Source organism: Carcharhinus amblyrhynchos, chromosome 4 (assembly GCF_965287045.1).
Source record: "Carcharhinus amblyrhynchos chromosome 4, sCarAmb.v2.hapA, whole genome shotgun sequence".
Classification (NCBI taxonomy): domain Eukaryota; kingdom Metazoa; phylum Chordata; class Chondrichthyes; order Carcharhiniformes; family Carcharhinidae; genus Carcharhinus; species Carcharhinus amblyrhynchos.
Window position 1 is genome coordinate 100,560,615 of NC_137327.1, and position 20,154 is coordinate 100,580,768.

Here is a 20,154-nt window from a genome sequence, read left to right on the forward strand (position 1 = left end):
AACGTGCATTGGCCATTTTCCCTCACTGTATCTGACCAGAGTGTGGAAATGAGAGGATTTTCACAGTAACTTCATTGCAGTGTTAATGTAAGTCTACTTTGTTACACTAAGAAATAAATTTAACTTTAAACTTAAGGAGTCAGGTTGCAATTTTTAATATGACAATGAGGCTGCAAGTCTCACTGTTATTCAGATTTGCAACTTTAAGTTTGGTTGGGTGGGTTTCCCGAGTGTGACATAACCCAGCAGTTTAACTGAGGCGAGGACTTTCTGAATTCAGCAGATGAGTTCATTTACAACCCACATGAGGTGTGTGCCTGTGAAGCATTTGTAATCAGCCTCCTACCCCAGCCAGTAAGAGAGTGAATTATATGGAGTTAACAATATGGACATCTGATTATGATTCTTGTGGGTAGGTAAGTGATTGAGCACAGGATCAGGCTTCCAACAAAGGCCTATCTAGGCCTTCAAATGAAACAAGACCACCTAGGAAAGCCAGTGCATTAATAACAACAATAATTACATTTATAGCAGCTCTTCAGCAAATTAAAAGATCCCAATAGAATTCACAATTAGTGGTCATAACTGCAGAGGTTAGGGAAGGAGACTGAAAACAACACCAAGGAGATACATCATACAAACAACAGAGAGAATGTTGTGGGATGAAGGCACTTAAAATTGACATCCAGAACGTGGGAAATGACTGAAGATAAACCAGAGAGAGGAAGAGACTGCACAATAAACCTGTGCTGGAAAAGCAGCTAGTGTGGTGAGGATGCAGAACCAGAGGAGATTGCAAAGGTATGGAGGTGGGAGCCAGTGGAGGTATTTGAAAATAAGGACAAGGATTTAGAAATTGATGTACTGATTGACACAGGAAATTGGCAAGGAGAAGATAGTGAAATTGAATATGGATATATTGGTCTGAATGATTTGAAGTTTACAGAATGAATTTGATTCTATGTAGCATCTTTGACAATCACAGGACATCCCAAAGTTCATCACCGCCAACAAAGTAATCACTGTTGTAATTCAGGAAGTGACTCAAGAGATTAAATCTGGAGGTGATAAAGGCCTGGACATCATTTTTAGCAATAATGGGGTAAGGTAGTCAGGAAGAATATTTCAGCGATATATTTAAATAGTGGCAGCAATAGACTGAACATGAGATGGCAAGCAGGGCTCCTGGTTAGACAAGGCTTGAGATGCAAGTGTTGCAGGAAAAGAATGGGATCAAGTGTTAAGACAAGAATCTGGTGGAACTTTGACCTTGCTGGGCTTAGTGCTGAGCTACAAAATGATTGGCTCACCCATGACAGTGTTAGGAGATTTGATAGCGATGATTCACAGGTGGGGATTGTTCCCCTTTAGGAGAGGAGTTAGACTATTTGAAGCTTATCTTGAAAAAGCAGTATAAATTATTTTCTTTCCCAGAAAGATGACATACCATAGGTTCACTTGTATTTTTCTGGAATGTAACCATTTGGACTTTCTTGACATTTTGTGCCTCGTGTTCTTTACTGTTACCATTCATATAAGGAGAAGAGTTGGAACTGCCATTGCTGTAGACTTCTTGGGCAGCACTGTTGCATGTCAACATGTAACCCTAAGAAGATAATATTAACATGTTAGACATACAGAATGCTGAAAATAAATTCTCACGCAGGAAAGATTTTTTCCAGCAAAACTTTCAGTGTAAATGCTAAGGTTAACCCTTACAAAAAATGACAGTGTGTTGCTTCTGGTAAGAAAACTAGTATGTTTCTCTCCAGGTTTTGTTATGGGTTTAAACCTGGTGAAGTCACTGACGAAGAGTAGGGAAGATCAAAAATCGCGTTCTAGTAGTATTCTGCTCTATGAGTCTAAATAAACCACATACATTGGTTCAGAAGCCTTCTGAAAGTCTAAATAAACCACATCCATTGTTTCTCCCTGGTCAACTCTACTAGTTGATTCCTAGTAGATTTGTCAAGTATGATTTGCTTTTTGTAAATGCATGCTGACTTTGTCTGATTAAACCACTGCTTTCCAAATGCTATGCTATGAAATCCTCGATAATGGACTCTAGCAATTTACCTACTGCTGATGTTAGGCTCACTTCTCTACCTCCCTTTCTGAATAGTGGGCTTACATTAGCTAGCCTCCAGTCTGAAGAATTTTGGATAATGACCCAATGGATCTATTATTTGGAGATCCATTTCCTTAAGTACTCTGGCATGAAGATCATCAGGCCTGGAGATTTATCCACCTTCAATCCCATTAATATCCCCAAAACCATTTCTCTACTAATACTGATTTCCTTCAGCTCCTGATTAAAACATGCATTTCTCAGAACTTCCGGTACATTATTCATGTCTTTCTTTTTGAAGACAGAAGCAAGGTATTTATTTAGTTCCTCAGCCATTTCTTTGCTCCCCATTCTGAATTGCCTTGTTTCTGACTGTGGTGGGGCGGAGGGGCTACACTCATTATTGTCAATCTTTTTCTCTTTACATACCTATAGAAACATTTTCTTATAATAGGCTTGAAATAGGAACTCCATTTTCCATTTCAATAAAATTGGGAAATTTATTTTTCTAATTTCTTTCAGTTATTCCCTCCATAATTTCCACAATGTACTGGCTTTCTTCCCCCCCGTGTATTTTGGGGCAGAATTCCTTTTGTCTCGAATATTGGAGCTGGAAGATACTCCTGTGAGGGTTCAAATACATTGGAATATATTGTTCCTTCCACTTATCTATGAAAAACAAGGATGTTTACGTATTTGAATGGAACTATCAGTAGCTTTGTGCAATGAAGTGAGAAGTTTACTAATCGGTCAAAGGCAACCATATCTTATCAGATTGTACTGTGCACAAGACCTCACTTTGTAAATGTAACATCTCTGAACATTGCACTGTGTAGCATCTCTGCCTATTATCCTTATTCATCAGGTCTGTTGCCATGAAACATGGCTGGTTGCTGAAGCCTTTTCATTCTCAAATATTATTATATATATCGCAAATTCTTCATTGCAAAATTCCAAGTTTGACTTACACTAGCCACCTACTTTTAGGCAGTACTACATTTGCAATCATGCACAGCTCATCATAGGAAATTCTTCATTTGGCTGTAAGTCTGGGGGAGTCTTTCAGGTGTCATCAGCAAAGAGCCAAACCTGCTTTCAATTTTCAGATGAGATGAGTTTCAACCTGCAATGGGCATTTGCAGTAGTCCTGAGGAGTCAATATTAGTTCTGGAAATCCTTCTGGAAAAACAGCCGGGAAGGAACCCTTCCACTTTTCGAGTAGTCACCCCTCTGAGGTGAGCTGGATTTCAGCTGGAGTACTAGCCATGGTCTAATGCAATTTTCTGGGTGGGAGTTATTTGGCAGGATGCAGAGAAGATCCAATTCAAGATACATCCAAGCTTTTGGATTGAAGTAGATGAATGTGTTCACAAGATAATTATCTGTCCAATATTTTAACACAGTTACTAACTTGTTTATTTTAATAGGTAAGGGCCTCTACTAAAATAACAGACCTGTGAACATAAATTATATATTAAGCATCTGTCTGCTAATATCACAGCAATATTTTTAAGATTCATATGAAAACAATTCTCAGATTGTATTTCTGCATAAAATATTGAATGCACTCTTAATCTGCCAGCTGTACTTAGGTTGGATTTGCCAAAATAACATTTCAGGGCCAAAGAGGCTTCAGTTCAGGCATATTACAAATTGGACATCACTCCAGCTCCAGGAAGCAGTTTCACTCTGTTTGGGAGTAGACAAGTACAAAACGGACTTTTTGGAAATGTTACTCCAGGTGAAAATCCACCTTGTTTTCCACTGCATTCTCTTTTCTAAAGAATTTTTCAAATTGGTTATTCAAAACCACCAGAGGTTCTAGGACACATTTACAATTCATTATATTATCCAGTGCCTAAGTCCCATCATCTGAAAGTGCAGTTACTAAAATCAGAGGCTCATGCAGTTCCATGCAGATCATCATTAACATGTTAATACAACAGGGTGGCTTGTTAGTCTGACCATCACTAACTGAAGCCCCAGCCCCAAGTGATGATCTAATGTGGCCAGTTCAACAAGGTAAAAGCAAATACTGCAGATGCTGGAATTTGAAACAAAAACAGAAAATGCTTGGAAATTTCAACAGGTCTGACAGCATCTGTGGGGAGCGGATAGAGCCAATGTTCCAGGTCTAGATAACCCTTACTCTTCGCACTTTTCTCAGCCTTCTGAATCCTCATTTACATTCTCTTTGTCTAATTCCACATCCCTCCCCCCACTCCCCCAATAGTATAATCTCTGCTGATTCTCTTTGCTCTTGGCTCTGACGAAGGGCCTTCTTTGTTGAACCGCTGAAGTCCATAGAATCATAGAATCCCAATATGCAGAAAGAGGCCATTTGGCCCATCAAGTCTGCACCGACAACAATCCCACCCAGACCCTATTCCCATAATCCCATGTATTTACCCTGCTAATCCTCCTGACACTAATGGACAATTTAGCATGGTCAATCAACATAACCCACACATCTAACCTTCATTTTCTTTTGACTCTTAACAGAAATATTTTTTGGACGGTAACTGCTTCTTCAAAGCAACATTTCATGCATCATTTTAGAATCTCAGTCAGCAGGTTTCTCCAACTTGGGAGACATGACAATTGGTCTGAACTAACCTCATCTGTAAAGCATATGAGTACCTGTCAGCAGGCATTGTTGAATAATTAATTATTCCCATCCTCCCGCCACCAGCCTGAGGTACTGAGTATCTGGGCTGTGGCAGTTCAGCTCCTGCATACCTGAGATAAAACCATCTTGAATTGAATTTGGGGCCTGTCTGGTTTTTGGCCACAGTTCCACATGCTGCATAAACCCAATAAATCAGTCGGTATTCGAAGAGGAGTTGGGAAAATTGTCTGCCTCAGATGTTAGTGCAAATGTTTAGGCAAAACATTCCCATTAAAATTAAGTATGTTTTACAGTCTTATGTTTATGATGAGGAAGGGGTTACATTCCTTTGTCATCAGCAGTAGTCACCCTCAAACAAGGTCTGATTATCAAGCCACCACTGCAAACAGTGATTTAAATTTATTTTCTGAATTGATGTTGAAATATCAATGAGATTGCAAGTTTATCACCATCAAATTTTATCAGAGTGTAAAGATATTTCTGATTTGGAGTTGATAGCGGGGAATTTGCTGCCTGTGGTTTACATGACAGTTTAACAGCCTGTCGGCAGGGCAGTGAAGGGGCCCTCACATTGTCCAGACTAAGAGTTGGAACTGGCTTCTGCACTAAATGCTCATTACCAGGAAAATCTCTCCAGCCTACTTTAACTACACATTTCAAAGAGGTGGTTCAGCTGCTGGACTAAATGTGTACCTCGTTCCCAAAGAGATTTGGCAGTCAGAGTCGGCACTTTTACGTGAATCTACCAGGGGTGATTTTGATTTGTTCAGTGTCAGGTGTAACTGGGATGAATGGTGGATCTGTCCCTCGCCATCTCTTGTTGAAGATACTGACTTACGCTGGGATGGAATTCAAAGTCAGGCTGCCCTCTGATAACTTACACAAATGGTCTTTGCATGCAAGCCTGGACTGTAAGTGCCAGCAGGTAATTTTTCAATGTGTGGCCTCACAGTTGATTCCAGTCTTACCCTTCCCTAACTGACATACATACATGCACACCTTTCAACAAGTCACTGGATAACAACCAGGAACAGGAACTGTGGGGGTCATTTCAAGCTCTGGGGCAGCACAGTGACACAGTGATTAGCACTGCTGCCTCACAGTGCCAGGGATCCTGGCTCAATTCCCGGCTTGAGTCACTGTCTGTGTGGAGTTTGCACATTCTCCCTATGTCTGCGTGCATTTCCGCTGGTGCTCCGGTTTCCTCCCGCAGTCCAAAGATGTACAGATTAAGTGGATTGGCCATTAATATCTGGACATTAAGATAAATTGTCCATTAATATCAGGGGGTCAAGTTAGGGTAAATGCATGGGTTGATGAGGATAGGCTGGGATTGTGGTCAATGCATACCCAATGGGCCGAATGGCATCCCTCTGAACTGTAGAATTCTATGATTCTAACCCTTCCCCATTGCATCAATGGGAAATTGATGGGGTCAGATCAGGCACCCAGTTTGCACCCACCATACTTTACTTTTCATTGAAATGAAATTGGGTGGTCTGATCTTCTCGTCAGTTTCATGTCAGGCCAGTTGGGTTAAAATCGACCCCACGTGGGTGGATTTCCTCCTCACTTGAGGGTACCAAAGTGAATGATAGCACCCTAACTGCTGAGTTCAATTAATTCTGTTCAATACCAAGAGCATTTGCTGGTGAGCTCCCAAAGGGTTCTTTTTTTACATTAAATCTTCCACTTGAATTCAATCCCTTTCCTTGGAAATATACAAACTGTGACTTGATGGGAGTGTGATTGGTGCTTCTGAGCTATAAACTAAAGCTGTGAAGAATGGAGAATGAACAATTCGGATTGCCCGGCACTCTCAGGTAAACCACAGGTGATTTGTAAAAAGGCTTCAGTGAAACATAAAAACCTCTTTATTGTGCACTCCATTACTGAGAATGTGGCTGATGTTTGAGGCCATTGTTATGTCGATCTTCTCAAATAACTGAAAAGCAACCAAAAATATGTCATTTATTCAAGAAACATTATCTTGCTGCATTAGCACACGTGCTCCCTGCGTCCCATATTGACTTGCCCTACATCTTTAACACACTAAAAATAGATATTAGCTTCAATACCCAGGCAGCAATACACTAACCAATGCCCAGGGACACTACGTCTGCTAAAATCCTCCACATTGGTTTGAACCCGAGTCAATTGTTGGCGGCAGCACAAAAGTGGAATAAAACCAACAAAAGGTTAAAGTACTTGCACTGAAAAAGGAGAGGATTGAAATTTCTTAGACTTTTCACGAAGTAAATAATGCATCACATGGGTTCTGGTGCAGTACAGCTTTGACTCACTGACCCAACATTCATGATGCTATTGCTTTTGGTTTACTTATTGTACAAATAACTGTTTTAAAGCAGTGGCTTGTGTGGTGTCTCTTCTATACACTAGTGTACAGTTTCTTCACAGACAACAACACTTAGATGCGGCTTTACAGTCACTGAAAAATGTTGGAAAATCTCAGCAGTTCTGACAGCATCTGTGGAGAGAGAGTGGAGCCAGCGTTTCAAGTCTGGATGACAACGAGTGATGACAAGATTGGCTTCAATTGTGAGGCTCACCATTGTCAAATCTGCAGTGTTCACATACATAGAAACATGCACAGAAAATAGAAGCAGGAGTAGGCCATTCGGCCCTTTAGCCTTCATTATGATCATGGCAGATCATCAAAGTCAATACCCTGATTCTGCCTTCCCCCTATATCTTTTGATCTCTTTAGCCCCAAGAGCTATATCCAACTCTTTCATGAAATCACCGTTTAGGGTTTCACATAAAGAATACCACTTGGCCTGATAGAATGGGACTTCCAATACCTGTAGATCATACCATTTTATTTAAATAAGAAATGCAGACATCACATACACTATATTGGATAATTTTCTCAATATGTGTTATCAATAGGCAACCTCATCCACTAATAGTACAGACTAAAACATTGTGTGCATGATTTTACAATCCCCATCATCATCTGGTGACATCCCTCTATTACATATGCAAATTGATAAAATTCCACATTGTGTGTCATTTTCTAGACATCTTGGGCAGGATCCTCCAGCTGTTTGCGCCAGCGGGATTCTCTGGTCCCGCTGCATTTGGCCGAGCACCAAATTCTCTGTCTTTGCCCGTAGTGATGGCAGGACATGAATGAGTGGAGAATTCCAGCCCTTAACTGTGGAAGAACGCTGACATAATGGAGAAAGACAAAGTGGCAAAGTTAATTGTGGTTTTTTGGACACAAATTCCTTTGGGGAGTGGGGGAATCAAATGGAATAATTTTAAAGTTAGAACTCAACCATTTAAGATGTGGATAAACCTTTTCATAAAGGGTAGTGAAAATCGGAAGCACTTTATCAGGTAGTATGAACGATATGTAGAAAAGACAGGTAAATGAAGTTGAGATACAGCATGGCAGAATTGTCTATTCCTATGTTTTAGCAGGCAATGTGTTTATCAGAGAGGGTGGTGAAGAGAGTTAGGCAAATAGTCAGGGCAGTCATGCTGAGAATTGCTGACAGAACAAATAACTCAGCTAATGCAGAAAGCAGTCTTTAAATGTTGTGCCCTATGCATGGGCAAGTTATGTGTGTTTGCTGCAGTGTAATTCTGTATCAGGATCTACAAATTGTCAAAAAAGTAACTACAAGGATATTGAATACTCAAAAGCAGAACTATGGGGAATGTCTCCCCTTTCAAACTTCCGTCAGTCAAACTAAAATCAGTTTGAAATTTGCAAGTGTGTCACATGAACTGGGGAGAAATAAGCCAGAGCTTGTGTTATGATACTGACTGCAGCTGGTCACCACTCATTCGCCATAAGCATGATTGTGTTACACAATCATCTGGACTGGAAATCTCAGATGACGCATGGTCTAAAGATTTACTGCAGCATTAAAGAGCAACCAAACTAGTCAGCACTTTGTCAACAGGGAGGAAGGAAAAGCTATGCTGAGGCAGGCAGAGCCTAGAAGGGACTTTCAGTATTTAACTTCAATAATAAACAGTACAGGCTATTTACCAAAGTATTAATCTTAGGTGTACAATTTCAAAGAGCCTCGAGTTACTCCCAAATTGCAACAACATTTTCAACAGTTAGATGAATAAAGACACTCTGAATGAAAGGAGATCGTTGATAATACTGCATGTCGCTCAGAGAAAGGTCAGCCTGGTTTCTCAATCATTGCTATCCAGTAACTCCTGCTGAATCATTGGATAAAACAAGATTGACCCTGACAGCAAAACTTCCAAAATTAAATATCATGTCCAATTTCCTGTCAGTTCTCATATTTGGAGTCTTGAAGGAGAATCAGAGGGCTGCAAGCGTCTATAGAGCTGTACTCTGTAGAATGTCATGATGTGGGTATGCCGGCGTTGGACTGGCATAAACACAGTAAAAAGTCTGACAACACCAGGTTTTAGTCCAACCTATTTTTTTGATAATATTATCAAATAAATAGGTTGGACTAAAACCTGGTGTTGTCAGACTTTTTACTCTGTAGAATGGACAGCTGTATAACTAGAATTGAATGACATCAGAAATCATAATGGAAAGTTTTGTACATGTAATCATCGGAACATAATTGTCAGCCTTGCTTTCTAAAATGTCTGAAGCCCATGTCTGATTTTCTGTGCTCATTCCCTAGCCATTTCAGGTTACTTATATTTAAAGGTTTTCCTTATCAGGACCGCTCATGCCTGGTTTAGCTAACACTACCCATATAAATCTTGGCGGAATACAGATATTAGTCTATATGGTGACACAACTAAGGCAAAACCCTGGCCATTCATCCATGTTATTGCCAGCTTTGTGTGCCCTAAACATGTTGCACATATCTATATCACATTTCCCATATCCTGCCACTCATTCCGTGCATTTATCACACGCATGGTGTCCTGACTACTCTATCGTGCACGTCATGATATGGTAATGCTGGTGTTGGACTGGGGTGGGCACAGCAAGAAGTCTCACAACACCAGGTTAAAGTCCAACAGCTTTATTTGGTATCAAGAGCTTTTGGAGCACTGCTCCTTCATCAGTTGATGACCTCCAACAGGTTTACTCGATGCCAAGTAAACCTGTTGGGCTTTAACCCTGGTGTTGTGACACAGATGATCAATGTGCATCTGTGTCCTGATATACAACCAGTGCCCTAGTCACAATTCCCATCCTCTGGCATTCTCCCCATGGTATACATATACATTAGTAATATAGGATTGTGTGTAGCTGTGACAAATGGTTTTCCAACACTGACAGTTAGGAATCAGACACAAAGAATGACCATGTGGGGATGAAGCAGAGTGCAAGTATTTCGTATTCAGCTACAATACTGCAAGGGTAGAAAATTTAAAAAAACATTAACAATTAAGAACAAAGAACAAAAACAGCCCGGGAAACAGGCCCTTCAGCCCAACGAGCCCGTGCTGCCATTTTAACATTACGAGTTCCCCCTGTCCACCCATGACCCTTACCTATGCTTATGGCATTCCACATTGAGGGAAAACTAATTTAGGGACAATTTATTACCACCAATCAGCCTAATAGCACACCTTTGGAGTGTGGGAGGAAACAGGAGCACCCGGAGAAAACCCACGCAAGCACGGGGAGAATGCGCAAACTCCCACAGACACTGGCCCAAATCCATGTGTCTGCACAGCAAACAGTGATAGTCACTGAGCTGTCGTGTTGCCCAGAATCTAGTCCAGTTTAAGCGTACACTAAGAACATGAAGTACTAGGTTATTCTTGAACAACCAAGAGCAGCCCTTGTACAACCCATCGCGTGTATGCCCCTCGTTGGACAACAAGGCGGACTGACTTAAAACCTGTGAATTAAAAGAGAAAAACATTAGTATCATTCCACATCCTTATACATTACCATGGACGTCCTAAGGCTACTGAACCTTATTTAAAACAATCTCCTACATCCCTCCATCTCCAACCCACTCATGTGCCTGTCTAAGTAACTCTTAAACAACTCCAGCGTACCTGCCTCCACCCCACCTTGCTTGGCAGAGCATTCCATACTCCCACTACCCTCTGTGTGAAAAATCTCCCACTAACATCCGTTTTATACCTCGCCCCACTCACCCTAAGTCCATGGCCCCTCATACTGTGCGTTTCTAACATAAGAAAAAGCTTACCACTGTTTACTCTATCAATACCCTTCATAATCTTATATACCTCTATTAGATCTCCCCTCAGTCGCTGTCTTTCAAGGGAAAATAGCCCCAGTTTGCTCAATCTTTCCTCATAACCCAGTCCTTCCATATCAGGCAGCATCCTGGTAAACCTCCTCTGCACTCTCTCCAGAGTCTCCACGTCTTTCCGGTAGTAAGGCGACCAGAACTGGATGCAATACTCTAAATGCGGCCTAACCAATGTTCTATACAACTGCAACATTAGACTCCAGTTCTTATACTCTATACCCCTTCCTATAAAGGCTAACAACCTTCTCCAGTTGTACTGCCACCTTCAAAGACTTGTGCACTTGCACCCCCAGGTCCCGCTGCGTTTCTGTACTCTTTATAGGTCTACCCTTTATCATATAACTCCCCCATACATTATTTAAGCCAAAATGCATCACCTCACATTTATCTGGATTAAACTATATTTGCCATGTATCTGCCCAATATACCAGCCTATCTATATCCCATCGTATTGCCAGACACTGCTCCTCACTGCCCGCCAATCCAGCCATCTTAGTGTCATCTGCAAATTTGCTGATCACTCCACTTACTCCCTCTTCCAAGTCATTTATGTATATTACAAAAAGAAGAGGTCCCAGTACTGAGCCCTGCGGCACACCACTAGTAAAAAGTCTGACAACACCGGGTTTTAGTCCAACCGATTTATTTGATAATAGACTCACAAGCTTTCGGGGTTAGTCCCTTCGTCAGGTGAATGGAGAGTTCCTGACGAAGTTCCACCTGACGAAGGGACTAACTCCGAAAGCTTGTGAGTCTATTATCAAATAAATCGGTTGGACTAAAACCTGGTGTTGTCAGACTTTTTACTGTGTTTACACCAGTCCAATGCCGGCATATCCACATCATGCATACCACTAGTGACAGACCTCCAGCTAGAAAAGGACCCTTCCACTACTACTCTCTGTCTCCTCTTACCAAGCCAGTTCTCAACCCATCTAGATACCTGGTCTTGTATTCCATGACACTTAATCTTTTCAACCAACCTACCATGAGGGACTTTGTCAAATGCCTTACTGAAATCCATATAGACGACATCAACGGCTCGTCCTTCGTTGACCGTTTTTGTCACCTCCTCAAAAAATTCTACCAGATTCGTAAGGCAAGACTTCCCCTTTACAAAGCCATGCTGCGTGTCCCTAATCAGATCACAACGTTCTAAATGCTCATACATCCTATCCCTAAGAATCCTCTCCATCAACTTGCCTACCACTGACGTCAAGTTCACCGGCCTATGGTTACCAGGGTTATCCCTCCTACCCTTTTTAAACAACGGTACCACGTTCGCTATCCTCCAGTCCTCTGGGACCTCACCTGTATCCAAAGAAGAGACAAAGATTTGCATCAGAGGCCCAGCAATTTCATCTCTTGCTTCCCTAAGCAGCCTAGGATAAACACCATTAGGCCCCGGAGATTTATCAGTTTTACTGCTACCTAAAAGCCCTAACACTTCTTCCCTCGTAATGGATAGTTCCTTCAATTGGTCTACAGCTCCCTCGAAGACTGTACCAGACATCAAGCCCCTCTCCTTCGTGAATACCAATGCAAAGTATTCATTCAGGATCTCCCCCATTCCCTCGGACTCTAAGCAGACTTCCCCTCCTCTGTCCCTGAGAGGACCGATTTTTCCTCTAACCACCCTTTTTTTACTGACATAGGAGTAAAACGCCTTTGGATTTTCCTTAATCCTATCTGCCAAAGCCATTTCATGCCCCCTTTTTGCCCTTCTAACTCCTCTTTTGAGATCCCTCCTACTCTCTCTGTATTAAACCTCATTAAAGAAAAGAAGCTGCATTCTACATTTGTTTTAAATTCTGATAGTTCCATCCTTCAATGGTGAGATGGAACCATCCTGCTCTCGCAGTGTATAACTGAATGGGACTTGGGACATTTGGATGGGAACACACTCTTTCAGTCCTGGTAAAATACCAGCATCGATTCTTGATTAAAAATCATTTTAAATAAAATATTTGGAGACTTTTGTTTTGGTGCGTCTCACGATCAGTAACGATATTTTCATTCTACGAGGGAACAGTTCTAAGATGAGACTTCAGCATCAAGCATGTCCCTGTGCTCTGCCCATATAATGTCCCTGTACTCTGCCCATATAATGTCCCTGTTTTTTGCCCATATGTGGAGATGCCAGTATTGGACTGCAGTAAGCACAGTGAGAAATCTCACAACAAACTTTAATCTGGTGTTGTGAGACTTCTTATTCTGCCTATATAACATACAACATCTCGGAAAAACAGCTCCTGCTCACTCGTGAAAATGTTATTTTCCATGTTCTACATGCGCAAGACTGCCACTTTAGTGTAAAACTACAGCAAATATGAACAGTTTTTGTCACACTGTACCCTATAGAATCTGACCAAAACTATTTACAGCCATTTGCCTTTGAGTAGCTGAAGAGGAAGAGTTACGCCAAGCAGGACCAGAATTGAAACCAGGCACCACAAGTGAAAGACCACAATACTAATTGACTCTCCATAGAAGTAGTCCATTTCACCATCAGTAACAGCAGAATAAATCATTCTTCAGCACTATACACTAAAACAAAAGCAAAATACTGTGGATCCTGGAAATCTGAAACTAAAAACAGTAGATGCTGGAAATACTCAGAAGGTCTGGCAGCATCTGTGGAGAAGGTAGCAGAGTTAACATTTTTGATCAAGGATCTTTTTCATGTAATGTTAGCTCTAAAGTTTATTTATTAGTCACAAGTAGGGGTACATTCACACTGCAACAAAGTTGCTGTGAAAATCCCTTATCACCGCACTTTGGTGCCTGTTCAGGTACACTGGGGGAGAATTTAGCATGGCCAATCCATCTAAGATGTGCATCTTTGGACTGTGGGAGGAAACCAGAGCAAACAGTGACCACACAAACAGTGGCCCAAGCCAGGAATCAAACCCTAGCCCTTGGCGCTGTGAGGCAGCAGTGCTAACCATTGTGCCACCGTGTTGTCCCAGCTCTGTTTCTCTTCCTATAGATCCTGTAAGACTTGGAGTATTTCCAGTATCTTAATCCTCAGGTCTTAATTTGCTAAGATTAAAGCTCAGAATTATATAGCTTGTATCAGTGAAATCAGCAAAGATTGTGAATCTTCGCTGACTCCAGAATCATTTAATACATTACAGAGAAGCCATATTAGATTTAAAGGGTTTAACTGGACTGGATGCAAGAGTTGCTTCAGAGCTATTGACACAAATTCTGTTCAAACCAACGCTTTCATCATTGCCCTTCTATGTAATATATTCATTACTAACTGCACAGCCAAGTTATTTAAGGTTCAGTGGATAGAATCATCTCTGATATCTGGGTAACCAAAAAGAACTTTTCAACAAGCTGGACAAAGTTGGACTTTCATGTTCATTTTTGTTTACACAAGATAAAGAAGGATTCTTCCAATAAATTTCTCAATGTGTACTGGAAGAAAGGCTGCATTTACACTAGATTAATGAATGGCATTACTAGTTTAATATTGACTCAGTATTCTGGATTTTAGAACTATTATTGGTTTTCTTCTTTTCTCCTTTATTGTAAAAGCAATGAACTTTCTGATTAAAACTGGCAGTTTCGGTTTCAGCTTTGTCATTTATCTACCTCATGTAGGTTCAAATACTGAACTCATCTTTAGTGTACACATTTAATAACTTGTGGTATAAATCCACAATAGCAGAAAAGCAATGGGGACAGTCAAGGAATGTGTCATTCACTTCATGCTAGAATAACGTAATCTGAAAACATCAACCTATAATGTTATGTATCGTCAAAATGCAGTGTTAGTGAATCCTGTAAATCAGGCATGTACAACTAGAGAGAGGGAGGTGATGGTGAAGTGAATGGAGATTCAGTTCAACAGGGGTACCACTTAAACAAACTGTTCTGACCTGTGTAGATGTTTACCTTGAATTCCATTGAAGGTGCACCCATCCAGACAAGAGACAAGTGGTGAGTATTCCATAACTAATTCAAATCAGGAGGGAGGAGATTGGTCGTTCTCTTTCTGGAGATGATCATTTCTTGGCAATTAGCATTGCAAAGATTTCATGTTCCTTGTCAAGCTAATGCCAACAGATTTATAGAAAAGTAGAGCATAGAAGGAACCCATAAACACACTGAGTTGCCTTGGTTCTTTTGAAAAGCAGGCTAGCTAGTTTGTTATAATTCAGATCAGAAACTCCAAAGTTTTTTTTTAAGTCCGCCCGAACCATAAGTATTGCAATTTGAATTTGGCTAGGGTAAACATGACATTTTCATTTCACGTATGATTCAAATGACCCACTAGAGAGCTTTTATAAAACAAACTTTATTTAAGAATATAGTTAACATGTATAGAAAGAAAATTAGCAATAACCTTTACCAATTACAAACAAGAAAAAACCCCCATGATATTGTATAAACCTTTACAGCTAAATACCTTTCCAACCAAACAAATCTCATAAACAAAACCCTTGCCACAGGTTTAGCGTAGAAAATATGAATCCTTGCGTGATGCTGCAATTAGTCCTTGGATGCGGCAGTTCTATTGATACAAACACAGATATGCTTGAAGTCAGAACAGCTTCCCAAAACACCAGGGAGAGAGAGACGTTCTAGGTACTAACTAGCAAACCACCAACAGCAGAATTTTCACTCCAGGAAGGCAAGCCAGCTAGCCAGCAGAAGTTTCAATCTCAGAGACAGAGAGGGGGGGGGGGAGAGAGAGAGAGAAAACCTGCCTGCCACTTAACAACTGGGACAGCTCCTGACTCTAGGCCCAAAACTGAAAGTGAACTCTTGAATTCTTCTGCGGAGGAATCACCTGACTTAGACTTGTCAACCAATCTTCCCTCTCAAAATGCAGGGTCATGAAACAAATCCCAAAACGTACCTGAGACCCAGAGTAAAAAAAAACCCAATTTAAACCATTGAAGCAACAATAAAAAGACACCTAAGCTGGCAGCCAGTGCTACAATGAAACCAAAAGGCCTGCTTACAAACTACAGAGAACATGACTTAAAAAGAATTCTTAAAGGCACACTGAAATCAAAAGATCCCAATTGTTTCCTTTTAATTTTTTTCTTTCAAATATTCATCCAATTCTCTTTTGAGGGTTATTATTGAATCAATGTGCTGTCCACCACCAACACTCAGTAGCAGCTGTGTGTACTATCTACATGATGCACAGCAGCCATTCACAAAGGATGCTTAGACAGCACCTTCCAAACCCACGAACACTTCCATCTAGAAGGATGAGGGCAGCAGATAAATGGTAACACCACCACCTGCAAGTTCCCCTCCAAACCACTCACCAACCTGACTTGGAAATACATTCTCATTCCTTCGCAGTCTTTCGGCCAAAATTCTGGAACTCCCTCCTTAACAGCATTGTGAGTCAACCCATGCAACATGGACTCCAGTGATTCAAGACGGCAGTTCACTACCAACTTCTCAAGGGCAACTAGGGATGGGCAATAAATGCTGGCCAGCCAGTGATACCCCTGATCTATGAATGAAAGAAATATTTGCCATCGTATCAGGCAACAAATTGCATATCCTAACCACTCATTACATAAAGGAAGGTTTTCTCTCATGTTGCCTCTGGTTCTTTTGCTAATCATTTCAAATCTGTGCCCTGTCATTACTGATTATTCAGCCATTGGGAATAGGTTCTTTCTGTTTGCTTTATGTAAACTCTTCACGATTTAAAAACTCCCATCAAATTACCTCAGCTTTCTCTTCTCCAGTGAGAAATCCCACCTCCCCCACATACACATTCTCGAGGCTATCTCCCTAACATTACCATCCTGATAGATCTCTGCTGTATATCTCCAAAGCCTCTTTGTTGTTTCTAAGATCTGGTGCTTGGAATTGGGCACATTTCACCAGCGGGAGCCAAATTAGTGTTCTTTTTTCTAAGTTTAATATGACTTCCTGGTTTTTGTACCTGATGCCTTTATTTACAAAGCCCATAATTCATCATGCTTCTTGAACTGCTTTGTTATACTGTGGAGTCAAGGCTGCATTGCTGCCAATGACATGCGTGCACAGTTGTATGCAGGATCGCAATCTTTATTTGATTTGATTTATTATTGTCACATGTATTAATATACAGTGAAAAGTATTGTTTCTTGCACACTATACAGACAAAGCATACCGTTCATAGAGAAGGAAAGGAGAGAGTGCAGAATGCAGTGTTACAGTTATAGCTAGGATATAAAGAAAGATCAACTTAATGCATGGTAAGTCCATTTAAAAGTCTGATGGCAGCAGGGAAGAAGCTGTTCTCGAGTCGATTGGTATGTGACCTCAGACTTTTGTATCCTTTTCCCGATGGAAAAAGGTGGAAGAGACAATGTCCGGGGTGTGTGGAGCCCTGAATTATGCTGGCTGCTTTGCTGAGGCAGTGGGAAGTATAGACAGATCCTGTGACTCCTCACAAAATTCTTTAACACTTTCTCTGAGTGTTAATAACATTTTTGTGGGCTCAATATTCTGCACTCCCTGCTGACTACGTGATGTGTGAGATCCACGGAATCCACAAATCAGCAGCATGTTGCAATAACCGAGCTGGAAAGCATAATAAGTTGGCAGTCTGCTGGGTAAACTGATGTGTGCATGTCATTGCATTTCTGTGTGTGTGTGGACCAGTGCGTATGTTCAGATGGGCATCAGTGACCATCTTGCAAGGTCATATTGCGAGACATCTTGGTGGAATTATAACCAAGCAGCCCAAGTCTGCCCTTACAATGAAATAACTGATGATGTTTGGGCCCAGAGAACCTCCTGCAATGTATGCTGAGGATACATTGATGGGTCTCTGACAACCACAACCTGGTGGTAACATAACTCCAGCCTTTGTCTCTCACTGACGTAATGTTTTGCTCAGTCTGTGGTTCCATACTCAGCTGAATGTTGTTTAAATGTTATGAGTAATTACTCTCACTTTTCCTCTGGCGTTCAATTTTAACTCATTATCCATCCAGATATAATTGGGAAATTTATCTGCTACTGCAAAATAATGGTGCAATAGTTCAGTGTGGAAGTGAATGAAAACCTTAGGGAGTGATTCTCCCAGCCCACTACGCTGCTTCAGTTGCGCAGCAGGCCAGGAGACATTGGGGGAGCTGTTTTGCGGGCTTCCCGCTGGGCATCACAGCCTCCATGTGTCTCCAGAACCAGGCTTCTTAGCATCCTCAGCTCTGTGCCGGAAATCGGCACGGAGCTGATTACAACATGAAAATCACAATCGCCGTTTCATTTGTGGCCTGAGACTGAAGTCTCCAGTCCCAATAGAGTCTCCCTCACCCACCGGGAATGATTCACTCCAGTGGGATCTACAACAATTCCCCACTTAATGGGGAAGAGGGGAATTGATCCTGCTGGAAGGGAGAGAGGACTTTGAGGCCTCCCAAAGAAATTGGAGATAAGGAGGGGTGCCCCTTGGGCAGTGCCAGCCTGGCACATTGGCACTGCCCAAGGGCCAAACTGACACTGCCCACAGGACATTGGGTAGTGCCAAATGGGCAGGGCTTACTGGGGAGGTCAATCGGTAAGGGTGACCTGCAGCCATTCTGCATTGAAATTGCTGGCTGAGAGAGGATTGTGGCTGGCTGTCCTGGTGGGGGTGGATGATTGGGCCTTTGGGGGGTAGGGGTGGGGATGGGGTCAGGGGGACGGTCAGAGATGGTCATGGGGGATGGTGGATTGGGACTGTCATTGGGGGAATCAGGACACTGAGGCTGGCCTGGGGAGATCAAGCAGGCCAGCAGCCGGGGGGTAGGGGGGAATCGGAATGCCAGCGATGGGGGGGTTGCAGGGCTGGTCAGCGATGTGCTGGCCAGTGATCTGGAATCTGGCAATGTGGGGGCCACTGCACGTGCACTGATCTCAGCACTGACAGATCAGCACATGCACAGTAGCTCACTCAGCACTATGCTGCCAGCCTTTCAGACAAAAATAGACCCCACCCTCTGCTTACCAGCATGGGCCCTGCTAGGCCACTCTGTGATGCACAGAATGTCATAGATTATTCTGGAAGTCACACTGAAAAGTGGCATTTACTGCAATTTTCCCGTTCATTGGGAACTTAGAATTTTCCTGGGAGAGTCCTGGCCAATTTCACAAGACAACAAATTAAACTAGGGAATGTGATCCCAACACATTAAAAAAAATTACAACATATTTAATTGCCCTGAAGCAATTGCCTATTGGCACTTATTCAGGACTATTTTCCAGTTCAATGGCAAATATACAACAAGACCCCTCCATTTAATGCCGATCAATAGAAGCGAAGGAAACTGACACCACATTACACAGTCTGAACAAAAACTAACTCCTCCATGTACATAAAACAGATACTTGTCTGCTGCACAATATTGATTGTTGTGCTTAGACTCACATATGATGCTGCTAAGAACTGCTGAAGTCCTGGCCGTTGAGTGTTATTGAGCCGGAACAATGTTAAGTACACATCCAGTTGCTGACTCCACACCAGAGCCCTTATCTCACTGTTGTAAATACCTTGGTAGCTGCTGACTACAAGATTACTTTTGAGAAGCTAGCCAACAGTTAGGAAGCTGCTTCATAGCAGTTCAAAGTTCAGGGCATCCAGCCTAATTGGATTATTCTAAGACTTCACGGGTCAGCGCATTTTAATTCCAAATTGCAAAGTTCACCTTAGACTTGATTGTCTTGCCTGACAAAAATGAATAAACATTTTAATCAGGGACGCAATAAAGGCAAAATGCAACCAACGACATATAACTTCTGAACTATGCACGAAATGGACTGTAACTTGGTAAGCAGTAAACTGACAGGGTTTGAGATAAAGGTTCCCCAGAACTGCAGAAAAGCTGACTGCATGCCACACCCAGATGAAGGTCTCTTACTTCTACAAAGAATAACAAGAAACATATTGTTAATTTTCATCATAATGGTATCTGTGTCTCTGGTTTCATTCTTTTTTATTTTCCCATATTTCAGTGTTCTCTTTTGCTGAAGATATCAACTGATAGCGATCTGCAGTTCATAGAATCATCACAGGAACCCTACAGTACAGAAAGAGGCCATTTGGCCCATCAAGTCTGTACTGACTACAACCTCATCCGGGCCCTAACCCGTTTTCCCTCTATATTTTACCCACTCATACCTCTAACCTACACATCTCTGGACACTAAGGGGCAATTTTAGCATGACCAACCAACCTAACCCGCACATCTTTGGACTGTGGGGGGAAACAGGAGCGCCCGGAGGAAATGCAT

At 41.8% G+C, this 20,154-nt stretch overlaps 1 protein-coding gene across 3 annotated transcripts in view; it reads right to left on the reverse strand.

Annotated features, from left to right (window-relative positions):
• mpp1 (MAGUK p55 scaffold protein 1) overlaps positions 1-20,154 on the reverse strand; it is a 64,456-nt gene that overhangs the window by 24,396 nt on the left and 19,906 nt on the right. For 2 of the 3 annotated variants that reach the window (XM_080187670.1, XM_080187671.1), the window contains one exon: positions 1,448-1,606. In XM_080187670.1, the coding sequence (XP_080043796.1) occupies positions 1,448-1,606 (159 nt within the window). Of the gene's footprint in view, positions 1-1,447; positions 1,607-6,567; positions 6,643-20,154 lie in introns of all 3 variants that reach the window. The other variant, XM_080187668.1, reaches the window with a different exon arrangement.